General features: G+C 40.8%; 1 protein-coding gene and 1 pseudogene across 11 annotated transcripts in view; one reads left to right on the forward strand and one right to left on the reverse strand.

Moving 5' to 3' along the window:
- Nucleotides 1-1,985: 1,985 nt before the first annotated feature.
- FCA (flowering time control protein FCA) overlaps nt 1,986-27,469 on the forward strand; it is a 56,843-nt gene continuing 31,359 nt past the window's right edge. For 4 of the 11 annotated variants that reach the window (XR_015692074.1, XM_087685911.1, XM_087685916.1 and 1 more), the window contains exons 1-3: nt 1,989-2,470; nt 24,635-24,708; nt 25,333-25,411. Coding sequence is in view for 8 of the 11 variants with exons in the window: in XM_087685911.1 (XP_087542037.1) it covers nt 2,128-2,470; nt 24,635-24,708; nt 25,333-25,411 (496 nt within the window). In the remaining 3 variants the exon portion in view is untranslated. Of the gene's footprint in view, nt 2,471-24,634; nt 24,709-25,332; nt 25,412-27,241; nt 27,313-27,469 lie in introns of those variants that run through there. The other 7 variants (XR_015692075.1, XM_087685914.1, XM_087685917.1 and 4 more) reach the window with 5 other exon arrangements.
- LOC148029661 (uncharacterized) lies at nt 19,215-20,559 on the reverse strand (annotated as a pseudogene).

Genomic DNA, 27,469 nt, shown 5'->3' on the forward strand with positions numbered 1-27,469 from the left:
GGATCAATTGCAATAAAGAGTCGGAGTAGGTTGAGGGAGCCATGGTTAAATCATGAGGTCATCATCAAGCCTTCGAACACATTTGTACTATAATACATGAGGACGAGAAGGTGAGTCTACTACGAGCTATTTGCCATCTGTTTTTTTGCTTGCTGGGGATAGTGAGGAGAGAGTAGATGACTACGACATTGGATTGTGAGTTGATTGTGCAAGAGATAGTTGAGTTGTTCGAGAAGATTGAAGCTCTCGAAACGAACATAATTTTGTTCAAGTCCCTCGTATCATGTGTAGCTAACTCTCGACACTAGTCGATCTCCACATGACTAAGGCTAGTCATGTGCATAGGCCATGAGGGTGCGAGCCATTCCCCTTGGTGAGCATATGTGATATGCCATGAGAATGTACAATCTCTTGTTGTTAGCTATGATTGTTTCGTAAACTATGGGAATTTCATGTGTTTGAGAATTACTACCATAGTTCGTTAGATCAATCGAGCACTCATTGAAACATGATTAGTCCATTTATATTAAATGGTTGATGCTCAACATTCATGTGCAATGAATGAAGGGCAACAACCACCACAGTAAGTCTTTTCCATCCACCATGGTAGCTCTAGTTTAAGGCCACATAAAAAAGTTATCATGCACGAGAATATACCATATCCTATTGCTAATTGTGACTATTTAGCAAACAGTGGGAAATTCATACGTTTGAGAATTATTATTATTAAATAATGCATTGTGACTATCTAAGGATATAAAGTATATTCAAAGCCAACATTGGGCTATTTTCAAAGAAAGTATTGCACTTTAGAAAGGGAGTTTTGGTAGGGCTAAGGCATATAGTTTGCCTATACATAAGTAGCCTCGTATTGAAAGTTTTTGTGTTTGAGAATTGTTACCAAAGTTTGTTAGATCAAATTGGCACTTGTTGGAAATGATTAGCTTATTGTTATTAAAAGGTTGATGCTCACATGCCTCACACATGAGGTACTATGTTTGCCCAAATATTTTATATTTAACAACTCACTTTTAATTAACCAATTGCTTTTAGGCATGCATGTTGGTAGGCAATAATAGTCAAAGTAGCCAATTCCTAGTAACAACTATGTATTTTTGAAACCTAGTGATGCAATCTACTGAACGAGAGGGTGACATGTGTGTCACCGACATCCTTATCACATTCAATCATGAGCACGGAACTTTTCCATGGTTATAGGGGAGGACGTGGTAGAACTATAGTTGGGGTGCCACATAAGAAAACTACATACTATGGTCACCTTTCTGGGAGAATGGTACCTCACATGCAAGATGTATCAATATTCATGTGCGATGAGTTGTTCACACAAGGGTTTCCATTTGGAAATAGTTTTTAGATCAACCAATGGTTTTCAAATCAATTCTCAGGTCACATGAGGGTTTTTGAAAACTCCCCTTGCCATTTTAGAAATTAAAGAAAAAGGAAATTGGCCCACTTTTTTCCTTAGCCATCACCTATAATTGACCTCTTAGGTTTCCTTTCCACATGGTATTTCCTAAAAGTAGCAAGGGTTTTTCGGAGGGTCACTAGGCAGGGCGTTTTTTTGAGGGAACCCCCAGTTTTGGTAGAAAACCAAAAAACCCCCATGTGGCCTTGAGGGAACCCCTGGTTTTGGGAGAAAACCAAAAACCCTCCCATGTGGCCTTGAGCGATTTTAGATTTTATTTGAAAACCATTGGAAAACCTCCCCTCAAAAACCCCTATGTGAACAGCTCCCAAAAGGTGACTACACATGGTAGCTCTGGTTTAGGGCAGGGTCCGAGCTTGCGATAAAACTTCGTCGGACAAGGAGGTTCATATGATGCCTTCAGATTGGCACCAAAAAATGGTGCGTTGGAAAAGTTTGTACACAGCCGATGCTTCTTTGACGTCCTTTCTTTCTTTTTTGGTTGCCTTTGGTTTCCAAAGGTCCCCGTTCTGAACTCGCAGAAGGGGGTCATTTAGAGAGACTCTAGCGTTTCCCAATTTCCCACCCCGCCACATCTTCCCCTTTTTCTTTCGCTCTCTCTCTTTCTCTCTCTCTCTCTCTCTCTTTCCCTGCCTTCTCCCTTTCGCTTCTGTGCTGTTCTCTGTGTCGATTTCCATCCCATGGAAGCCCCACCCTTGCTCAAGTACCCGCACTCGACCTCCTCGCAGCAGCAGCAGCAGCATCACCAGCAACAGCAGCAGGCGGGTCCTCACCATCTTCCCCCTCATCACCACCCGCACCCCCAACACAACCATTACCAGCATCATCCCTACCCAATGCACGGCCCGCACCACCCCCTGCAGCCTTCGGGAATCGGCCGGCCCTTCCTGCCTCACGGCAGCAGCCATAACCAAGGCGGTAGCTCGCCCCCATTCAGCGGCCCTCCTGTCCTGGCTGGCCACAAGCGAGACGCCATGGGCGCGCCCCTTGGACTTTCACATGGCGTTTCCGCTAGGCAGCAAGGTATGCCCCTTGCGTTAATTTCTTTTTTTCTGCATCGAGCCAAGTGTCTTTTTTTTGTGAAGCAGAGTGCTTTCTGTAAGAAGAAGATCCGCAGGGGTAGCTCGCTCAGACGTTTATCAGTCAGAAACCCTAAAGGCACCCCTAGATGGACTGTTAATTGTACCTATGTCATGCCAATCTTAGTTGTGTCAATTTAGGGTTTGCTCCTTGTAGAAGTTATGGCTGGGTGCAACGATGTGCAAATGCGCAATAGTTTTCATTGTTTCAATCAGTGCATATGTACAGTTAGAATTCTGTTGGGGCCCTTGACTCATAGTGGAAGCAGAGGTAAGAGCATTGCCCCTAAATTAGGTAGGTGCCTGGCAAATGTCAAATATCTCCGTTATCAATGGTGAAGGTAGAGACGTTTTGTGGCAATGTCAAATATCTTCGTTATCAATGGTGAAGGTAGAGAGACCTTTTCTGGCTGCAAAGCCACATGAGGTGCACAGATTTGATGTGGGTATTTTCGACTCTCACACACATACAGAGAGAATGCGCGCACACACACACACACACACACACACACACACACACACACACACAGAGAGAGAGAGAGAGAGAGAGAGAGAGAGAGAGAGAGAGAGAGAGTATCTTAGTTCTGGAAGCAAGTTGGGAATTATGGTGGTTATCATGCACTGTGAGCGGATGAAGTTCACAGTTAGGTCAAGCAGGTTTGAAGGTCCTGAGAGGGGGCGTGAACTACCTCCATTGCAGCTGGGCAAAGTGTGGCTTAAAAGTCAGTTAATAGCAGTTGCTTAGTTAGTACTGCTGTATACTGTGGATATGTTCATAAGTTACGAGTCCAGAAAAGAAGTTGGATCAACCTGCAGCATGTTTTTTACAATTAGCTGCAGCTTCTTTATTTTTATCATTTTATAGAGTGCCGTTTTTGGATAGGCATATGCCATTGCATGCGTCTTGCTCAGCTTTTTTTTTCTGTGGCACATATGCTATCCAAAGCTCACTTTGGCTTGTAAACATGGAGCGTACAGGCATGAGATGTTGGAGACAATGGCATCTTGTTAAGCGACCATGTTATGCCACTTTTATCAAGGGAGACAATGGCCTTGTTTTGATTGGCCACAAATGAACATTTGTGTTCAAGTTGTTTGGTGTTGGCTTCGTGGATTAAGATAAATTTTTATCTTGCAAAAGAGGAAGAGCAAAGACAGGAATCCTTTCAATCTTGGCTTGAGTTTGAATTTTATTGATTCTCCAACAGTTTGATAGATCCATGTGGGATCAATAGCCCCCATTGAGAGTAGGGACATTTTGTTGGAACCTCAGATGTGTGGTGTTTTGCAAGAGATTTGATGTTTGTATTACGTACACAAATGGATTCCTCACTCAAAAATATTTAGCATGCACGTATGTGCTACTCATCATCAAGAGTCTTACAAATGTCTTCTAGTGCACACCATCACTTCATCTTCTGTTCAAGGACTTAGTCTTTGGACCCTCTTTGGAGTCTTATTACTACTAATTGAATCATACAAAGTATGGCTTAACGAAAATGCTTACTTTTGAGAAGATATCCTCATATAATTGAATGTAACTATCGGTAATATTTGTACCTTGGGAGTCTCCTTTTTGTTGTTCTCTATACTTAGGCATGAAATTTGTACTTCATATTGGAAAGTTTGGCATTCGATGATAGTATACATGGGAAGCTTGTTGCTTGCATTTGTGTCTCATTTGACATGTTGCTTAGTATTTGTCGTCATCGTCCTATGGCTTTCATGGCAGCAATAACAATGGATACCGGTGATCTCCTTCAAGGAGCTTTGCTTGCTTGGTACCATGATTGACAGATGACTCTGAGAAGACCATAAAGCCAGAGAAAGTAGTCGGAATGAATGAGTACGAGTGATTCCTTTCACCTCCCAGTCTTGCCTAGTATATTGCTGGCCAGACCATCGTGATCCGATTGCCAGCCGTCAAACCTTGGTGAGTCCTACTAGTCTTGGACTCTCTTTAGTTCTAGGCTCCCCTTAACCCCGTTCGGGCGCCCAAGAGCCCGGACGGTCATCCTCGTGCGTGTTTCCCTTGATTTACCTTAATGTCACATTAAATGTCACTTTAATGTCACATTCAATGTTTGTGACCTTAATGTCACATTAAATATCACTTTAATGTCACATTAATGTCACATTTCCTTCCCCTTAAGAATCGGTTTCGTCCTCGAAAACGATACTTGGAAGGTCTAACTGTAAATCGGGAAACCTTTTCTTTAAAGTACTTACTCGCTCCCATGTTGAGCTTTCTTCTGAACAATCTTTCCACTTAACCAAACATTCTTGATAAATAGTATTCCTTGTTCGTCTATTATGAACATTTAATATTTTTTCTGGTTTATGTGGATTAGATTGGTCATTGAACAGCTCCTCAATGTCATCATCTAAGATTAGATTATCCAAATCACCCAGCTTCTTCCTTAATTTACTTACATGAAAAACTGGATGTATTTTACTACCAGCAGGTAGTTGGAGCTTGTAAGCCAATTCTCCCACATTTTTAAGTATTATGAAAGGACCACAATACCTTGGTGAAAGCTTTGGACATTGTCCCTTTTTCATAGTTTTAGTTTGTTCAGGCACCTTAAGATAGACCAATTCTCCTTCTTCAAAGGAGATGTCTCTTCAGTGAGGATCTGCATATGTTCTAGCTCGATTTTGAGCTTTTTTAATATTTTCTTGAGCAAATTTTAACATACTATTCATATCCTCCAAAAAGTCTTTAGCTGCCTGAACCTTTTCCTTATGCAATCCTACTGCAAAAGGAGCTTTGGGCTATATTAACATAAATGGACTATATCCAGTGGAAGAGTGCTTGGCTCTGTTATATGCAAACTCTGCTATTGGTAAATGCTTTTCCCAATTAGTTTGCCTTTTACTTACATATGCCCTAAGCATATCTTCAAGAATTTGGTTAACACTTTCAGTTTGCCCATCTGTTTACGGATGATCCGCCGTACTCATGCTAAGTTTAGTATCCAATTTCCTAAATACCGCACACCAAAATTGGCTATCAAATTTTCTATCCCGATCAGAAACTATATTTGCTGGAAGGCCATACAATCGGTATATGTTCTCTACGAACAATCTAGCCAATTCTGGTGTTTTAACATCAGTTGAAGTTGGAATGAACCTAGCCATTTTGGTTAACCTATCCACAATCACCCACACAGAGTCGTGCCCCCTCTGTGTTCTAGGTAAAGCAACAATAAAGTCCATGGAGATACTCTCCCATTTTCCCGAAGGAATCTCTAGTGGATGGAGAAGTCCTCCCATTTTCAATCTTTCAGCTTTATTAACCTGGCATTTATTACATTTGACCACATAGTCAAGGACGTCCTTATTCATTCCATGCCAATAGAACTGCCTTTTAATAAGACTATAAGTCTTATTAACTCCTGGATGTCCCGCGCTAGGGGTATCATGGCACTCAAAGAGTATCTGGCGCCTTATTTCTGTATCTTTTGGGACACATACCCTACCCTTGTAGAGTAAATAACCATTATCAATGGTAAAATTCTTCCACTTGAATCCAGTTTGAGCAACCCCTGATGCTCCATTTCCTTGTTGAACATCCTCAGATATTCCTTCCTCAGTAGAAGCACTTTCATTTGGATCCCCATTTTTTATTGCTTTCCATATGTTGGAATATGCCGGATCAACCTGGCGTTTCCCTTTTAAAGATTCAAGCAAGTTGGAAGTGAATTGAGTAAAACTCAATTCATTAATGATGGGCATTCTGCTGAGTGCATCAGCTACTATATTATACTTTTCTTTTCTATATCTTATCTCATAGTCGAACTCTTGAAGGAGTTCGGCCCATCTGGCTTTATGCCCATGTAAATCCGGTTGATCATTAAGCCACTTAATGCTTTCATGATCCGATAAAATCAAAAGTTTGGCACCGTACAGATAGTGCCTCAATTTCTTCATTGCATGTACTATTGCACATAGCTCCCTCTCATAAACAGAATAATTCTGTTTTGCACGGTCTAATTTCTTGCTTTCAAAAGCAATTGGTCGACCTTCTTGTAATAAGACCACGCCCATCGCCTTATCACTGGCATCAGCTTCAACCACAAATGGTTTATTGGGATCCACTATTAATAATACTGGAGCTGTAGCAATAGCTATCTTAAGTTTTTGAAAACTTTCATTTTGGTCTGTTCCCCAATAAAAACTTTTTCCTTTCCCTTTAAGTTGGTCTGTCATTGGAACAACTATTTTGGCATAATCTCGAATGAATCTACGATAAAATCCAGATAAACCTAAGAAGATCTGCAGCTCTTCCAGGTTCCTTGGAGATGGCCATTCAATAATTGCCCTTACTTTTTCTGGATCCATGTTGATTCCCTCTTTCAAGATAATATGCCCCAAATATTTGACCTCTTGTGCAAAGAATTCACATTTAGTTTTCTTCGCATAAAGAGAATGTGTTCTTAACAGTTGGAATACTAATTGTAAGTGTTCCAAATGTTCTTCTCTTGATTTACTAAAGATCAAGATATCATCCAAGAAGACTACTACAAAATGTCCTAGATAGGGCCGTAAAACACTATTCATCAGCTTCATAAAGGTAGTTGGTGCATTAGTCATAATGCCCATATCTAGTACGAAATGCTGTCTTGGGAACATCTTGTGCCTTAATTCTTACTTGGTGATAACCTGATCTTAAATCTATCTTTGTGAAGAATTTTGCCCCTTGCAATTGATCAAAAAGATCTTCCATTCTGGGCATAGGAAATTTATTCTTCATCGTTATTTTATTAAGTGCTCTATAGTCAACACAAAGTCGCATAGAACCATCTTTTTTCTTTAACAATAAAATTGGTGAAGCCCAAGGTGAATTACTGGGTTGTATAAATCCTTTATCAAGGTAATCCTTAATTTGTCTTTCAACTTCTTGATGCTGTGTTTCACTTAACCTATACGGCGGTTTAGAAATAGGGTGTGTATCCTTATTTATGTCAATTGGGTGATTTATATCACCCCTATCTGGTGGAAGGCCACCTGGTAAATCAGAAGGAAACACATCTTTAAAATCATCTAACAAACTACTTAATTCATTATTAATATTCAACTCACAAAAAATAAGAAAATTGTTGCTTTATATTACAGAAAGTAAAAGTGTTCTGTACAGGAAGAGACCATAACATATATACCTCACAAACTTCCTTCTTTATCAGCTTCTGAACTTCAGTAGAACACAGCAAAGGATTATCAGATACTTCATGTTCACCTTGAATAACAAAAGTCTTACCATCGCTTTCAAATTCCAGTGTATTATGGTGATAACTACGTTTTAAGGATGGTTCCAATCCCCATAGCCACTCCCTCCTTAGAGCAATATCAGCTCTTTCCATGTTCATAATTTGGAAATCAAGTTTATCTTTATATCCTTGAATCTCAATTTTCAAATTGGATACCATTGTATCCCATATTTTATTGTCTTGGCCTTGCATCATACGAACAACATATTGATGCCCACTCTTTTGTTGGGGAAGTTTCAATTTTTTGACAAGTGCATAATTTATAAAATTATGTGTAGCAGAGTCATCAATCATGACTCTAACCCTCTTTTCGGCTATCAATCCATGTACTCTAAGTAAATCATGTGGCCCAAAAGTAGGCTGCCACATAGAAGTTGACATACAACACTTATGTTGTACATCCATATGCAAGACCTCTAAAGATTTGTACTTTTCATGCCCCTTTAATTCTAAGGTCTGCACTACATGGATTTGTTTTTCTTTTCCCTTGCCCTTGTCCTTATCCTTTCCTTTGTCTTCCACCTTTTTCTTTTGAGGGCAATTCCAAGCAGCATGGTTAGGGGATAGGCAATTGAAACACAACTTTTCTTTTTTGGCCTTATCAAAGTCACCAGGACTTAACTTTGGCCTTACATATGGTTTCTTTTCAAAAGGTTGTTTTTTACCCTTAAAGAATGGCATTTTCCTTTTAAATTTGCCCACAAATTTTGAGGTTTCCAATTCCTTAGACTTGGGCTCCGTATCAGTGAGACTAGTGAGTGTACATGAACGCACATTATCTTCATTGATTAATGCAAATTTAATTGCCTCTTCCAGCGTCTTAGGTGAACTCTTTTTTACTTCCTTTTTACAGGCTTTATCTAGTCCCCTAATGAATCCTCTTGTTTTTTGAAATTCATCTATTCCTTCCAATTTGAGGATTATCTCACGATATTCCTCCAGATATGTCAGCAAGGGTCTTCCATTTTGTCTGACATAATCCCAATCTTCCCAATTTCTTTCCATTTCATTTTCAGGAAGGAATTCTTTCAAAAAGACGGATTCAAATTAAGCCCAAGTTTCAGGTATTTTATTTGCCTCCTTTAAAGTTCGCCACCACTTATATGCTTTGGGCCCCAAAGTTAAACTAGCCTCTAGTGCTTGGAGATGTGGTGGGGTATTTTTAAGTTTATGTAAATCTTCCCATTTTTGGAGAAAATTAAAGATTGTATCTTTATTTCTATCTTTTTCCTCCCTGTGAAAGTGAGGGGGTTTCATATCCTTTAGAACTGGATTATCCCTCAATTTATGGTGGGGTTCTTTAGGATCTCGCATAGTCACATCTAAATCTTTCGATGAAGATGGGACATCCGAGGTTTCTATCTTATTTTTATCTCTTTCTAACAATAAAGTTAATTGAGATTTTATTTCAGTAAGTGTTTGGGTTAAAAATTCCATTTGAACCCCCTGAGCTTGCACACGAGCAGTAAGATCATCAAATTGCTCTCGTGTAGCAAAAAATTCTTCCCACTGTTCTTCTTGCATCTCTGGTTCATGGGGATCTACCATAGGATGGTCCCCAAAACTAGAACCTTCCATTACTCTCTCTTTCTCTTTTTCTGCCATTAATACACTGGAATTGGAAAGCAAAGATAAGAAATTTGCATACAAAGTAAAGTACTTCCCTGATTTTAATGACAGTCAGTTGTTGCTGGTTTGTAAATAAACTCGAAGAGTAAGGAACAAATTTTATCACCCGAACAAAGTCGGTCACGTAGGAAATGGAGCTTCTTTATAGAAACGACTAGTATTCAGCCCCCTTCTTTAATAATCACGCAGGCCATCAATGCCCCTTTCCTGAACTTGCTCTCTGCTGAGCTTGTACTTGTGATGTAAGTGCAGTCGAGGCTGGTAAGAAAAATTCCAAACGTGCAGTCGACCGATCAGACATACATCAGGAAATAGCTTCAGTTTCAGCCTGTGAAAAGGGGAAAAAAACTTGTGGTCCGTTGGTGCGTTTTCAGACAGGCTCACACCAGGATTCGACGGCGCACTCCAACATACGGCGTTTCATGTAAAAGATATCCTCCCCATCATAAAATTTCGTGACGTAGATAATCGTCACGTCACATTTTATGTGACGTGTCACCAGACGCCTTTGACTAGCGGCTTCACGGCGAGACCTGTCGATTGACTTTTGACCAGCGACTTCACGGCAAGACCCGTCGACTGAAACTCGTCACCCGTCGACTGAAACTCGTCACCCGTCGATTGAAACCCGTCGACTGAGACGAATAGCGGGACCCGTAAGACCCGTCGACTGAAACGAACCGCCAGACCCGTCGACTTTGCCTTTTCGTTGAAGAACTTCACAGAACCACACGACTAGTCCCGTCGGCTCTGATACCAATGACAGATGACTCTGAGAAGACCATAAAGCCAGAGAAAGTAGTCGGAATGAATGAGCATGAGTGATTCCTTTCACCTCCCAGCCTTTCCTAGTATATTGGTGGCCAGACCATCGTGATCCGATTGCCAGCCGTCAAACCTTGGTGAGTCCTACTATTCTTGGACTCTCTTCAGTTCTAGGCTCCCCTTAAACCCGTTCGGGCGCCCAAGAGCCCGGACGGTCATCCTCGTGCGTGTTCCCCTTGATTTACCTTAATGTCACATTAATGTCACATTCAATGTTTGTGACCTTAATGTCACATTAAATATCCCTTTAATGTCACATTAATGTCACAATGATGAATGTGGATCTTGTGTAGTAAAAAGATCTCAAAAAGTATGAAGAAATTAATAATGCCCTATGTGTATATATGATTGGCTAAAATATAATTGCATCATAGGTTTCGAAGAAAGTGGGATGGCACTTGAGACACAAGTGGGTGGACCTAAGACAAGATCATAGTTGCTTGAAATAGAAACGTCTTGGTCTCGAAATGTTTTGGCCAGTCCTGAAACGCATTTCAGGATAGACATTTTGGGGGACAGGGGTTTTGACTTGGTTTCAGGTCGCGGACTTCATTCTGCTGAATTGCATCTTTCCTTTGGGAATAAGCAACCATCCCATGGATGACCGTTTTCGAGTATCACTCCGTCCATCTGCTATCAAATAGACATCATTCTTTGCTCAAATTTCTTGCACAGTTGCCAATTGCATCCTTTTCCTTTCGCAACAAAGTGATACATAGTCTCATATGATGGGGGCTTATAGGTTGGACTATACTTTGCAATCTCTTGAATCTCCTAGACTATCTCAAGGAAGTAGGAAGATCTTATAACATTGAATGCAACATGATCATGGTAGAAAAACCTTGCCATAGTTGCATCCACCCTCTCTTTTTTACGAGGATCCCAAGTTGCTCCCGAGGTTTGTTGCTTGTTGCATTTTCCATGATGGGATTGTGAGAATGCAAAAGTTTCAATTTCCCCATGTATGGCTCCATTGCCCATGACTACATCATCAACTTATCCACTAAAAAAAGAGGTATCAATTGCTTGCTTTTTCGTTGCACATGCTTTGTCTTCTTTACTTGGGTACTTCGCTAAGAGCTGCCTTCGCATTTTAGTGTGGTGTTTTGGCAAAAATTTATTTGGGCTTTGATATCAATATGGCTTAAGTGTTGCTCACATGATTGGATTGCCTTGTATTCAATTGCTCACACCTTTTGCATTTCCATTTCTTTGCATTTCCCTTTAATGCGTAAGGGTTCACTTTTTCAACCTCATCCTAGCAACTAAGCTGAGATCGCTTTTTGCCCGAACACTTTGATCTTGAGGAAGCCATGACTTCTACAAATTCAAGAATCAAAAGCATTAGTCGAGCGTGCATCACACACATACACACATAAAGACACACGGAAACAATAAAATTGAGGCCCTCAAGCCTATTGAGAGAGAGAGAGAGAGAGAGAGAGAGAGAGAGAGAGAGAGAATGCTGTAAAAACTGAGTGAGTTGTAATAAGTAAAAGAAAAGGTGATAGCTGTAAACGAGAGAGAGCGAGAATTAGTTAGTCAAAGGTTGAGAGCTGTTTTTAGAGAGTGCTACTATGCAAGAGTCTAGAGAGAGAGTGTTGTATTATAGGCCACAACATGTAAACAGTTAAAACAAGTCAAAAAAGAGAGGGAAGAGTCTCAACTCACTATTGTAGCTTGTTTTGAGAGAGAGAGAGAGAGAGAGAGAGAGAGAGAGAGAGAGAATGCTGTAAAAACTGAGTGAGAGTTGTAATAAGTAAAAGAAAAGGTGATAGCTGTAAACAAGAGTGAGTGAGAATTAGTTAGTCAAAGGTTGAGAGCCGTTTTTAGAGAGTGCTACTATGCAAGAGTCAAGAGAGAGAGTGTTGTATTATAGGCCACAACATGTAAACAGTTAAAACAAGTTAAAAAAGAGAGGGAAGAGTCTCAACTCACTATTGTAGCTTGTTTTGAGAGAGAGAGAGAGAGAGAGAGAGAGAGAGAGAGAGAGAGAGATTGTTGAACCTAGTCCTGGGACATGGATAGGTTGTTGCTACTTGAAAGGATTGCATGCAGCACATGGTGTCTTGTTTGCGATAGTGCGACAATGTGCATGTCACTCGCGACAATCTAGATATTATTAGCATGCCTTTTGATGGTCTCGACGGCTTGTTTTACTTTTCCAACGTTCTCCTTAAGGGAAAGGTAGCATACCAATGTCCCTATGTTCCCCTAGCCATTCCCCCTTCACAAGCGTTCGTATGCAGTTGACAAGTGCCTTGGGCCCACCACTCAAGGGAGTTGATGGTATCGTGTCAATGGAATAATGAAACCAGCTTTCTTTTGGGGGAAAGGGTGGTAAAGATTTGGTTTAACACTAATTACAGCTAGTAATAAAATTCATATAAACTTAAATGCGAACGTTGCCACTTAATCTTGGACAATGGATAGCTTGGTGGTGCCGCAACTAGCATCCCTTGTGGTATTTCTTTGTCTTCTTTATCTTCCATTGAGATTGCTTCAATCTCCTTTGCTTTCTAATGCTCCTTGCTATCACAAACGACCAACAAAGCAAGCCTTCAAATCAATTTGCCCCTTGGTTTGCTTAGGGATTTGCCTTCAATTTGCCCTTTGGATAACAAATCCTTTGAAATTCTCAACTTTCATTTGCTGAATTTCTATTAGTAGGTCTTGAATTTTGAGCATGCTTCCTAAGGTGCATGTCAAGTCTTAATTTTTGTTGTAAATTAGGGTTTACAACAATGAATCTCTTAATTTTCCCTCCAATGGTTGCATGGGTGAGATTGATTGAGATAACTTGAGAGAGGGTTGGAGAATGAGAGGGATTGCTGAAGAGAGAGAATTCAAAGTTCTATTGAGAGAAATGGCTGAAATGTTTTGCAACCATGACAAATTAGCTGTTGGAGTTGTTGTCTATAACCAAAAGGCTATTGCTTGGCTGCAACCACCTTTCCTTAGCCGTTGCCTTTTGCTCTAGGTTCTTAGGTTGTTGCCACTATATTCCACTGTTGCTCCTGATGGCTGCAAATGCTCTTGATCTCTAGTATGACTCTCTCATCCGCTAGTATGGCAACCAACTCCAATAGATGCCTCCTCAATTGGTAGATCTCTAGTATGACTCTCTCATCCCCTAGTCTCCTCTCACTTGCATGGGCAAGTTTTTACAAAGTGGTATTTTTATTGCATTTATCAACAAATTTGAAATTCAATTTAATTGTTTATTCTTGCTTAGAAAAATAATTATACTAGCTTATAATTAAGTTAGCTAGGCCGATTTCTCATTCAAGTATTCTTGAGTACTTATTAGTCCTTGAATTTGAATTAATTAATTAATCAATGCCTAGTTTATAATGCCACCATTGATATTAATGGCTAACTAAATGGTCTATGTAAAAAAATGTCTTCAAGTACCACCTAGTACTTGTCAAGTATTACTTATTACAACTTTTGCATTTGGCACTCATTGACTTCTTATGGTCCTTGGCTTGCCATAGTGGAATAATTCACTTGTACATCACATATGCTCCTCACGTTGCACATTTGATTAACACTTAATCAAATGCTAAGCAAGGCATCAAAATTCTACAATTGCTTTTCACCACAAACTTGAAATTGTTGATAGTGGTTGAGGGATTGTCAGAGGATGAGAGAGGAAAATGTATAGAGAGAAAAACAATTGAAAGGAGTATCTTTTGATTGGTAGCTCAGATGACAATCCTAATGGTATCAATAGCTTCAAAGTGGGGGGGGGGGGGACGGAAAACCCGAATGCAATTGGTGAATGCTCCTTTTCTACCATCGTCTCTCACCAAGGAGGAGAAGAAATTGTGCTGCCCTTGTCTTGTGTTGTGCGATCACCTATCGCTCGTCTAAGAGTTCATTCGATAGCGCTTCCTTCCTCCCTCGCCCTCTGAATGGTTGGAATGACCTTGAGCTAGCTTCCAAACAGTCCCCCTCTAATTTGCATGGGAAGTTTTGACAATTGCTAATCTATTTTTCCACTTGGTAGCAAATTTTGAAAATTAATTAATTACTATTTTGACTCTTCGCAAGGATTGGCTAGTGCCCACTCATCCCCATTTGACATTTAATGTGCCAATATTAATTGGCCTTAGGCTTAGCATCGCTTTAATGTCCCTCTAATGTCACCATTGGACATTTAATGTGCCAATATTAATTGGCCTTAGGCTTAGCGTTGATTTAATGTCCCTCTAATGTCACCATTGGACATTTAATGGCCCAATTAATGACCTAGACCAAAACTGCTATTGGGTATGTATAAGTATTTGTTTGGCATAACTTTGTACAACTTTTGCCAATGTTACACCTTGATTATTGGGGTTACTAAGGTCTCACTTGACTTGCATTTCACATGTGTACCTCACATATGCACAACTTAATAATGCCAAGGCTAAGCTTAAAAAATACACATCCTCGTGACAGATGTACTCTTTGATTATCATAGCACATTTTTGTTTTTCTTTGTAATTTATGTTGTTGCTATCATTTTTTCGAAGCTGTATATGGTTTTCTAATATATACCACCACCTTCCGCTTTCTCCATTAGCCAAAAAGAAAACAAAAGAAACGAAAGTGAAATGTGCTTTCTTAAGGGTATCCAAAAATTCATTTTTGAGTTTTTTGATGTTGATTGGTAATGGTCTTTCTCTCTCTCTCAATATTTAAAAATCTTAGTTTTACCTATTATCTAATATTCCAGTTTGCTATATCCTTGGGCATCCAAGATGGGTGATGGCCTTACAGCCTTGGGTAGTAAGTCATGAGTGAGCTAGTGCGAATGCATTGATACTTTAGGGCTAGGGCAGTTGAGTCCTAATTATAGGACTCCAAGCCCATTTGTGCACAATAATTATGTGATTACTACTTTCAAGCTCTAGGCCTTGTCTTGTCCATACATTGGGATTGCATTGGTCTGGGATGCCAACTCTTGGGATCCGAGTGGCTCAGTACATTGGTAGCCCTAGACTAGGGGGTGAGCTTGTTGGTCTCTTGGGTTGGGAGGTGGGTCTAATATCCATTGCCTTTGTGGTTGTAGGTTGAGGGTATGGCTTGTGTTGTGCCTTGTGTATAGGTTGGATTCTAGGGGAAGATCCATTGGTATTAGAGTGCCAACTTTCTTTGACACAAGATTCAATGGCATGTATAGAACTGCTAGCATTGCACATATCATGGGTTATATTAGTAGTTTGATAGGCATTTGAAGGGTAGAGGGGCTAGGTTTGGGCAAAGTTCTCACTATATGGGTAAACAATTTTCAGCTTCGCTGACTTGCCTTTTAGGCCTATCTGGTAGCTGGCTGACCTACTCATATTATGGATCTTTTTTGGCCTATCGTAGGCTCCATCTCCTCCATGTTTCTTATCTTTACATGGTGCATTTTGTTGGAGAGAGAGTTGCTTGCCCACATCCTTTGTAGATTTGTGCACACACTCATGCTTTGTCACATGGATTTCATTTTCTAAGTCATTTTGACTCTAAGTTCATTTATTCTCATTCTTTTGTTCATTTTGGTGTGTGTGTACAAGAGCTTCATTGTTATGCTGTCATCACTTTATACTTGTCTGACATGGTATTAGTAGCCCAAGTCTCTTGGTTTTGGTACTTTCTTTGCATTTGATTGTTGTTTCAAGTCTTCTCCACCCTACATGATTGTTCTCATTGAACAATTGTGTTTTCTTTTGTTCATGTTCGCCTAGCTGGGTGACATGTAGCTGTTGGTTGGTCTATTTGAACCCTGCCATGTGTTGTTGTACCTTGCGTTTTAATAGCCATGCGTTCGTTTTGATCAACCCTTCCTTCATCTACACTCAACAACAATTGTCTTGGTTTTTTATGTAGTCACTTTATGTAGTCGTTTTCATCTTACAGATGGTCTTTAACCTTTCGACTTTCATTCAGCTCATGCTTTCTCACTTGGGTTTATTTTCTGGCCGATTACACCTAGTGGAAGGTTTACACGTTTTGATTGTCGCACCTAAAGCTCACTACAATTGCTTCATTCACTGTTCCTCTTGCATCGCTTTGAATTGGTATCTTTGCTTGAATTGTTGAAGTTGTGCTTTTGGCTTATTAATTATAAGTTTCCTCGGTATCCTTTCTAAAAGCTAATACCCTTTCTTATCTTCTATTCATATCATCCATCAATGGTGAGATGTCCACCTAGGAACCACTTTATACAAGAGACATGACACAAGTTGTATCCATGACAAAGAACATAAGAGGAATGGACATCAGAATCACCTCCTAGCCATGGAGACAAACAAGCTGATTGCTGATCTAGAAGCTAGCAACAAACCAAGTCACGGCCGTGTCCTAGAAGCTGGCATCTTGTAACACCAGTCCACATCGTTTCAATATATGGACGTGTTGGCTATGGTCCAAGAGTCCAAGAGTGGTGATCACCCAATGATATGCACAATCGGGCCTTGGGTCCTATAAATAGAACTTGACAGCCCTAACCTTGAAGTGCCCCTAGTGCATTTGAAGTAAGCCACTTCATGAATATTTTGACCAATGCGACTAACACCCCATTCAAATGCCCAAGGGTACTGTAACATGGTCATCCTTATTGTAAAATGGCCCTAACATGGAAGTGTCCCTAGTTCATTTAAAGTAAGCTACTTGATGAATATTTTGACCAATGTGACTAGCATCCCATTCAAAAGTCCAAGGGTGCTAGAATTGGCTTCTCCATACCATGACATGGTCCATAGATGACAAGCTCAAAGCCCTTGACTATCTAACTCGGAGTTGATGATGAAAGCTTGATTTGTGTAGAATCGCCTATGGTATACTATTTTGGGTTCTACCTTTTCTTCTTAATAATTCTCTCCTTTTCCATCTAATCAGAATGAAGACAACTTTGAGGAAGTAGTTGCGGATTGAGACTTAAATGGTCGAAACCATAGCTCATATTTGAGACTTCATTGACTAGGGAGATTGTTAATCTCTATGGCTAATTGTAGACTATGTGATTCAAGTCCCAAGAATAAACTTTCCTAACACAACATTAACAAAATATATATTCTTTCTATTATTTAATTATTTATCAAAATTTGCTTCCATTGCACTTACTAGATATAAAGAAAAGTGCATTAGAATTGGCCACTGATGAGTGGTCATAAGTTATGGTGGACCCATGTAGTGGGTTAAAGAAAAGATAGTACACAGAAAAGATAGTACACACTTCTACTTATGACCCAATTGGGTGCACGTGATTGCAATTCAAGCATATTAGGTTAGGTTTGTACACAGAAAGAGTTAATGGCTTGAAGCGTGGGCTAGATTTGCCAAAACAAACAGTTACAACCAACAAGATGACATGATTATGAAATGTTTGTACAATATGCTGCTGAAAGGCTAAAATGGAAATATCCTTACATAGAAAACTTGTATAAAGATTTCAGCACTATTTTTGTACTGCCCTCATAAAGAGCTTTCACATGACACCCATATTTTGGGGGGTCCACTTTGTAATCCAACTATTCCATCTGAAAGGAAACTGTAAGGAAGAACAATAGAGAGGATGTGCTGATGAGGCCTAAAACTTGAACTTAGGAGAGAAGCCACAAGCTCCGTGTCTCCATGCTAGTAAGAATGCGAAGGCCTAGCCACCAAGTCATGGTCAAAACATCCAAGGTCTCGAACTATGTAGAACAAATAGATCTTGCATATCATTAGGAAAGATGATGAATGAAAAAGATTTTCGCCAAGGTGTGAAGGACCGTATGATGAGAAGGGATCCCCTTTGACCTTTGAAGTTGGAGGAATGGGATCCCTCGCCGAAGCCCCCTTTGAGAGAGAGGGAATCTAAAGACTCATGGATCATGGTTTTTGAAGTATTTGATGATGAAGTGCCGCTGGTGGTGCCGAAGAAAGTATTTGGTGCTAAGAGGGAACAAAGACCAAACAACTCCTAGAGGTGGTCTTTCGAACTTTAGTACAAGAGGGAGGGGTAAGGTGTAGCTCATATAGAGTCGTGAGTTGGCAACAACCTCTATTTCTCAGTGGAGTAGATTGCGGAGCTGAAGGAGTTGTACAAATCAAAGAAGTTGAGGAAGTTGAATTGCCTCTGTATTTGAGAGGAGTGGAGTTCTGAGGTGACGATACCTAACAACTACTATCTCTTAGTGGAGCAAACTGTTGAATTGTAGGCCATGGAAGCCACCGTACCTAAAAATGGGTGGGGGACACCTCAATAGTGCATTTTGGTGGTCTTTAGGAGGGCTTATTGCATAGAAACATGAAAACGGGAACGGGGAACGGGGACGGGGACGGGAATGCCAAACCTAGGGAACGCGGACGTGGGAACGGGAATGGCATTTAAAAAATCAAAATTCATGAAAAAAATTTAATATTTCACTTATAATCCATGTGGACTCTGGAGTGTTAAAACTTAAAACCAAGGTATATAATCCACAAGGACAAATCATTTTAAGTTTTAACTTTAAGATATCATGCATTATTCTAAAACTACTCATTAGAAATTGAATTGCAACTTACAAGGCTCAAGAGGTAAGCTATTCAATTATAAATAATAAAATCCATAATACATATGCCAAAAATCATAAATGATAAAACAATGAACAATGAACTAAACTTTAAAGTCTAAGCTAAAAGAACATGCCTATGGTACCATTACCAAAAAACTTAAAAGATTACAAATATGAAATTGAAGTCTAATCTTTGAAAGAACATGCTCATTGCCCCAAAAAAGACTACAAATATAAAGTCTAATCTCTAGACTGAAGCAAAATGCGGCATGCCAAAATAGCCCAAAGGGCAACTGCAAGACTGCAAGACTCAAGTACAAATATAATATCGGCATGGCACAATTGTCAACAGCCCAAGTGTCACAGTGTCATCAATGATCATAATATCATATATAATGTAAATGTGTCATGACTCATGTATCATGAGACTCGTGATAAGTAAGCTAAATCAAAGATCATGATCATGATCTGAGGCTGCTCTAGCCACTCCTGAAGTGCCAGCCTCATCATCATGTGTACAATGAATTGCTGCATCTCCCTCAACATCAGCATGTGTCCCCTCTTCTTGTTGCATCTCCCACTTTGTGAATGGATCAGGCTTTGTTGTCATACTGTTACATAACATCCTCAAATTAGCACTAACGAATACTAGATCGTTTGCCCTCTCCACACCAAGACGGTTCCTCTTCTTTGAAGCAATGTGAGCGTAGGTACTCCACAATTGCTCCAAACAAGAGGAGCTAACTGACTGACTCAAAATACGGATGGCTAGTTGCTGCAACTCAGGACCATCCGAACCATAGTCCTCCCACCACAAAGCTGCCCCAATCTTACAGCGATCCTCCTGTGCATCCCCACAACCAAAAGAACCCCGAAAGGTCCTATAACATGAAAGCTGATCTCTGATCTTTCGTCTAGTGCCATGATCAGGCACTAGACGAGACAATATAAGTCTCCATGCATCCATAACCTCAGTGTCATTCTCCTAACCCTTGCCCTGGAACTCAGGATCCACAACAAATGCAGCTGCATGCATGGGTGAGCTATAGGAGTTCCACCTCGTCACAACTAAATGGTGTATTTCCTCATATGCCTCATCATTTGGTGCCAACTCTTGCAACTTTTCATTCAGCTTGTCCATAGCCTCATATACCTTGCCAATGCAAGGTTGCATAGCATCCATAACCCTCAATAAATGTACAATGGGTGATACCATAGTATCTATCCGTTTTACATCATCCCAAAAAGTGGAGTTATTTGCTTTCTCCAAGCATAAGATACCTGTAGGAGTATCTGCCAATGTTGATGAGGTAAACTCATCACTAAGAAATAACTGCCTCAAGGCACCACTGCATTCTCTTAACCTGCCTAGCATCAAGAAGTTAAAGGCAAATCTGGTATCAGAGTATTTTAAAAGTGTCTTCTTCGACCGCAAAGAGAAGTGATGGCGAAGAAACTGGTGATTCAAAACAAAGCTAACCATTTGAGCTCCTTGCTCTATGACAAGTGCAATCCATGACAGGTTACCAATATCCTTTAGTAGGTTGTTCAAGCAATGAGCCATACAATATGAAACTGTGATATGCGGATAATATCCCTGAATAATATCACCTGCTGCCCTATTTGCAGGCTCTCCATCTGCAACAAATCCCACAACATGCTCTGGGCCAATAAGCTCAACACCTGTAACCCACTCTGCTGCAAGTACATCTGCTGACTTTCCTGTCCCCGATGCATCATGTGAAGATATGAAATACATTTCTCCACGAGAATAAGCAACCATACCATGAATGGATCGCTTGCGTGTATTACTCTAACCATTAGCAATCAAGGAAACTCCATTTTTATCCCACATGCTCTTTCTAGTCACTGTTGCTTGCTCAACAAGGCGCTTTTCCTTGTCGAGCAAAGTGGTGCGTAAGGTCTCTGATGATGGAGGTACATACGAAGGGCCATACTCACCAATCTTCTTGCACATCAATTTAAAATACTCTGACCTGGCTGCACGAAATTGAATGTGGTCATGATAAAAAAAGCGTGCCACTGATGTATCCACCTCTTCCTTCTTCTTGGGATCCCAACTAGCATCAAGTGTGCTTTGTCTACGTGCAACATGTGGCGTTGTTGATGCCATGGCCGATGCAATGCCTGCAGTAGGTGTGGAGGTAGCACTTCTTGATACTGACCCTGCTCTAGATACATCTGATGGGGATAGTGTCACAAAAGTTGCAGGGTCAACTGCAACACGTCGTGGTCTAGATGCAAGATAAGCTTGTTGACCTGCTACACGGTCACGAAGCTCCCTTTGCTTCTCCAAGGTTACATTTGGACAAAAGTGCACCTCTGAATTTGGCTCATGTAGGAGATGAGCTCGGACCTGATTATGCATAAATATTAAAATGGAACAAGTGGCAATTGGTAGTCCATATTCTAATATTTAAGGAACTTTGAAAAATTAAAATCAATAAAAATTTGAAATACAAATGCTCGGCTCAATGGATTACCTTGTTTGCTCCACTAGTTCGCTTGTATGGGCAAAGCTTGCAAGTCCATGGTCGAGATCCTCCACCACTCAAAGGGCGGTCAGCATTTACTTCTTCCCACCATGACCAATCATCGGACCTTCTTCCTCGACCACCAACCCGACGAGCGGGGCGGGAAGATGAAGCCATTTATGATTTCAGGCTGAAAATTGAAGGTTCAAGAGTCGAGAGAAGGAAAAATTGAAGGTTGAAAATTGAAGGCTCGAGAGAAGGGAGAAGGCTCAAGAGTCAAGACTCACTCAAGAGTCGAGAGAGAAGGGAAAGGGAGAGAAGGGAGAAGAAGAAGAAAAGAGGAGAACTTGGAACTTGGAAAAGAACTTAGAAGGATGACTCAAGAGAAGAGGAGAAGAAGGAAGAGAAGGAAGAAGGTTCAAGGAAGAAGGAAGAAGAGAAGGGAGAAGTGAAGAGAAGGTAGAAGGAAGAAGAGAAGGAAGAGAAGAAAGAGAAAGAAGAGAAAGAAGAAGAAGGAAGAGGTTGGAGGTGGGAGGAGAAAAAAGAGAAAGAAGAAGAAGGAAGAGAGGGAAGAGAAGGAAGAGAAGAAAGAAGAAGAAGGAAGAGAATGAAGGTGGCTGGGCCACTGGCCGCTGGGGGCAGGATGCAGGCGGGTCCCAGGAGCAGGATGCAGGCGGGAGTAGAACGTGAAGAGCAGGATGCAGGCGGGAGTCTGGGCGCCGGACGGGAGTAGAACGCGAAGCGCAGGCGGATGCAGAATGCGGGCGACTGGGCGCAGGTAAGTTTCGCTTGCCACGTGGCGTTCCCTGTCCTGTTTCAGACAGGGAACGTAGCAGGGAACGCGCCCTGTCTGGAACGGGACAGGGAACGTTCCATCATTTGGAAACGCGGTCCATGACGGATACATTCCGGGGACGGCGATTCCACGTGTTGGGGGGCCGTTCCGGCTGTTTCCTGTCACTATGGCTTATTGCCTTGTGAGGTCTTAGAGTTTCCTTTTGCTCGCTAACAACCACTATCTCTTAGTGAAGTGAATTGCCGAATTGTGGGTCACACATTGTGGTGATCTTTAGGAGGGCTTATTGCCTTGTGAGGTCTTAGAGTTTCCTTTTGCTTGCAAGGGCCCAGTGGGCATTGTGTGCATCTTATTGCCTTGAGTATAAAAATTTGATAGCTAATGTAGAACAATATTTGTCACCTAGAATGGTGAGGTGGCACAAGGGGTCTTGAGAGATAGACGCATATACTCCGGTGGGGTAAGGAGCAAAGGTTGATGACATCTTCGGTGGTATGATCGTTCTTGTTGCAAGAGGAGCACCTGGGGGTATGTCCTTGTGTTTGTGGAGAAGCCATAGCACCAATGTGTCAAGCCTATAAAGGGAAGATGGGAGGGAGAAGATAAGAGTCTCTCTTGATGATGCTGCAAAACTAGGAGGGAATCAGAAAGTGTTGTCGATCTTGCAACCTTTCTTAGCCTTCTCTGATGAAGAGTGTCTTTAGCTGTCTGAGCACGTGTGCTATGATACCATACTTAAATGATGGTGGGTTTTGTGGGAAGAAACACAATATATGGCAAACATTGAGACAAAGAAACTTAGAAACACTGAAGAAGAAGATGAATGAACAATGATGAGCATTGAATCATGCTGATACAATGGAGCAGAGCTTGAAGATGGCTGCATTGTCTTTGTTGATCAGATGGCAGCATGTGAAGGGAATCTGCACTATGAAGGGGGTGAAACGTCCAGGCAGTAGGATATTGAAGTAAGCACTGGAAGATGAAGGACAGCTGTAGGGGGAGCGAAACAGAGTCCTCAGGGGTTGTTTGAGTGAAGAAGGTGATGATCAGCAGTCACTTTGTGCTCTGAGAGGAGGAAGTCAACTGGGCAGCCTGCTGTGGCAGCAAACACTCCCATAGCAGGGTTTGCAACAGCTAAACATCCCTTCTTGTGGACTGTAGGTAAGAGTTACGAGTGAAGCTGGAAGTCCTCAAGGTAGTAGGATATCGATGTAATCATTGGAAGATGGACAGCTGTAGAGGGAGTGAAACACAGTCCTTGGGAGCTGTTTGAGAGGAGGTGATGATCAACAGTCATTGTGTGCTCCGAGAGGAGGAAGTCAACTGTGAGGCCTGCTGCGGCAGCAGGGTCTAGAACAGCAACATGCAGATCTGCCCTTGGTGTGGACTTCAGGTAGGAGTCACGAGCGGAGCTGCAAGGCAGCTGAGCTGCAAAATGCAGATGCAGGCAGCCTGAAAGATGGTCGCCATCATGAAAAAGAGGATTGCCAGTCAGCTGAAGAGGTGTGGAAGCTGGCTGATGGGTGGCCAGATCTGCCCTGAAAATGCAGCCTGGTGACGAAGGAATAGGGCGCCAGAAGCAGACAGCACATGCGAATCTTCCATGAGCTGAGATGTCCTGTGTTGGGGTATGGACAGTAGTGGAGAGGCTGAGGAATGAAAAGGAGAATGGTGGAATGAGTGTGTGATCTGATGGAGAGGGAAAATGAGTGAAGTGTGTGCCCTATTTATAGGCACTGATTAGTCTAGGGTAGCGCCCGGAATATGGGCGCCTAGCTTTTTTGGGCTGTAAGTGAAAACCAAATGGGAATCAAGGAAAAGAAATGCACTTAACAACTGGCCTTTTTCTGAACATGAAATAACTACAAGGTATGGTTTTGAATAAAGTGTATAAGGCAGGGTTTTTACATGCAAAAATCGGGATTTAATAAGCAGTACAAATTTGGGGGAGGAGAGCACAGGAGTCTGAGCAATGACTGGACAGAAAAGAATTGCAGTAAGGTCAGGCCAATTAGCAGTCTGTCTTGGCATAGTCTGAATATAGAAGTTTGATCTGCCACATTATGATTTGCTGAGTGCTGCTGATTGTGGGTGTCTGGATCTTCTGGTATTGTCTTGCACACCATGGTATAACAACTTTAGATCGATTCTGTTGAGAGATCGGATTTTGGGTTCTCTCTCTCTCCCTCTCTCTGCGCCCCCCCAAAACCAAAAGAAAAAAGCTATATTTACGATGGTGCTTTTCATTGCAAAGGTTTTACTTTCAACTAGACAGGATTGTTGGTGTGTTAACTTTCAACATGACAGTATATTTTGTTTATACCTTGAAGCTTGGGTTGCTTAAGCTTAACAAAAGTATCAATGTGCCAATCATGAAGTGTCTGGCCTATGACTCCTATGCCATATGAAAAAACAGAGAAGTTTTTGTTGAAATTTGCAGTGCCATTTCTTGTTCTGAAAAAGAGATTTTTATGCCAATGGTGATGCTATTATTGTTGCGGAAAAGGAAGTAGCTGTTAAAAGTCAATATGGTACCTTTCAAGTTGCGATGATAAAGCATGTTCTGTGTCTCAGCAGATGCTTCTGATGGTGGGAACTTCGCAAAACTTTTTGTTGGCTCAGTCCCTAGAAACATTACAGAAGAGGAGGTGAGTTTGCTATTTTGTAATGCAGATACATTACCTGTGAAATTTATTTAGTGTGCTTGGACATTAAATTCAAGCTGTTTATAACACCATAAATCTTTGTATATGTCTTGGCAAGGATTTGCTTTGTACAATGAATGGTTCAATCAAAATTGCTTTACCACTTCTTTGTTTTAAAGCTTTTTACCAGCTGGTGGGACCTTGTATTGGTTGCTTTTCACACATTGCCTGGGTGCCTCAAATTCTTTAGAGGGGTTCATAACACTTTTGGGAAAGCATGTGGTGCAGATGTCATCTGGCCAAATGTGTCCTTTGGCCAATATAGTGGAGCTAGTAGAAGGCTGTGTGAGCTGTATATTGTGACTGTTGTTCTTAGATTGTTGTTGATGGAAAACATGTTGCATTTGGTCTTACTTTGGCAAGTTCATAATCTTTGTGTTTGTCTATGAACCTTGTTGGAAAGAACATGGATAGGAAAACCCATTGTGTTTTTGCTTACCTTGGTAAGCTCAGAGTCTATGTGTTTGTCCATGAACATTTGTCATTGATATTTGTAACTAAGGGTAACAAACGGTTCAATATTGATCTCTTTGCTAAATTACTTCTATGATTTGAACATGGTCTCAGGTGAGGCCAATGTTTTCCAAGCATGGAAATGTTCTTGAGGTTGCAGTAATGAAAGACAAGAAAACTGGCCAACAGCAAGGTAAGGGATGTGCTAAATTTGTTTTGATTTTACCTTTATTTGGTGCTAATTGGAATGCTCTTAGTGTAGTGTTGCAAAAGTTCATTGAATATTATCAGCAAAATTTGTACATGTATTTCAAAAAAGGTGGTTGAGTTTCAGTTACTTGCTTCATTTCCCTTTCAAGTTGAGTACAAGTATCGCATCAATTCCCTCTCATTCTGCTTTTGCTGTTTGACTTTACTTAATTCACTGACAGTCAACTCTTATCTTTTTCTTTGTTTTGTAGCCTGATTGTATTCTAATCTTTGGACACATATGTATTGTTTCAATATTCTCAAGTTGAGTGTGATAATTTTAATCAGTGATACTGTTTGATGTTGTTAGTTGCATGTAAGGGCCATGGATTGCCCCCTTGAATGGATGAGTCAGATTTGGATGAACATGTTGGTGATTAGACATTTTTACTCTTATTAAACTTTGATCTAAATGAGATTATTGCACATCTGCATGACTGGTAAGCCATTTACAGTTACATGGGCACTGCGTATCTTTTGGCTGGAAGATGAACTTGGCTTTTGGGCCTAGTTAGTCAAAATATAAGAAAAATAATAATGGGTAGTACATTGTGGAAAAGGAGTTGGAACTTTGTAGATGAAGTATCACATGTAATAGAAGACATGTGGACTGCATGTTATATTGGATACCACATCCTCGGTTAGAAATTATAACCCATATATAATTCTCCATTGTCAGGCTCTGTTTCCTCGTTTAATAACATTTGTGAATGAGAAAGTATGCTGGTGGCCTGTTTATGGTTCATCAATTGGTATTTCCTCGTTTAATAACGCTGCCATTGAAGCATTTGCTGTAATGCTATTTAGTAATTGCTATGAGAGTTGGTGGTGTATGTGCATTCTGGTCGTTGTTCCATACCATATGTTGGCGGCAAGTGGAAAAATTATTTTGTTTCTGTCCAGTTCTGGTGAAGATCATGTGTTCTTAAATCTATGAATTCTTTTGTCTTTTCTTTTCCATCCCCTTCTAGCTGTGTACTTCTTTCTTTTGTCCTTGATGGAAAACTGTGGAAGTTTATCGAGATCAGATGGTTACATACAGGCGAAAAAATAATTTTGATTCTGTCTAGGTCTGGCAAAGATCCTTTATATGTATGAATTTGCATATCCATCTGTTTCAAGCTGTGTACTTTTTTTATTGTCTTTGAAAACTATGGAAGTTTACCATGATCAGATGGTTATAGTTTGCTCTGTACACTCTTCTGCACTATGGCAATATTTTAAAAAACATAAGCTTCCATGTGCTTCTCAGATGGTTTGATGGCTGGTGCTTCAGCGTTGTAGTAGTGCGTTTTCTGGTTTTGAGTAGGTATATTCATGTTGCCTGTTGCCCGCTGGCTAAATCATGGATATCGAGTCATGTTGTATATTATGTTTTGTTGTGAACATATCATGCATCTTCTGACATGCACAAAGAGGTCTGCATGAGTCGTTTGAAGTTTCACTTTTCCAGCAATCTCGCAGGAAATTGATGTTTCATATTTTGCCCTTCCCTTTTTCCCCTAGGGTAAGGGGTTACTTTGTGTCTTGCAACTTCTATTTTGTCAGACTTTATTTGAATCAGAATTCATTGGATGGATGTGACTGATATCTCCAATGTGTTTGAAAGAAGGCCTTTCTTATATTGCTCTCATAATTATGGAGTAGTTTTGTTTCAGCTTACTCCAGTCAGTTCTTGACGAATATGGTGCCGTTTTTCCTGCTTAGACTTTTAGGACTTCTTCTGGGAGTGAGGTTCACCACTTGAGCACGGTTCGAGCTGCAGATTGTCACTTTGGCCTTCTGATGAGCTTATTGAGAAGGTGCCTGGTGGCTCGCCTCATCATCCCTGGTCACAAATCACTTGTGAGTTAAGACTTGCTCATGTGCCCTGTTGAGCACCTTTCTGTGTGCTCGATCACAAGTGGATTGGTGCTCATGAAAGTGGATGTATGGTTCCATTCCAATAGTAATGGCTGTTAATACACTCTAGAAGTTTGAAATATGACATGCCATATATTAA

This window comes from Lygodium microphyllum, chromosome 10 (genome assembly GCF_053477565.2).
Source record: "Lygodium microphyllum isolate KBCC chromosome 10, Lygodium_microphyllum_v1.1.10, whole genome shotgun sequence".
NCBI lineage: Eukaryota > Viridiplantae > Streptophyta > Polypodiopsida > Schizaeales > Lygodiaceae > Lygodium > Lygodium microphyllum.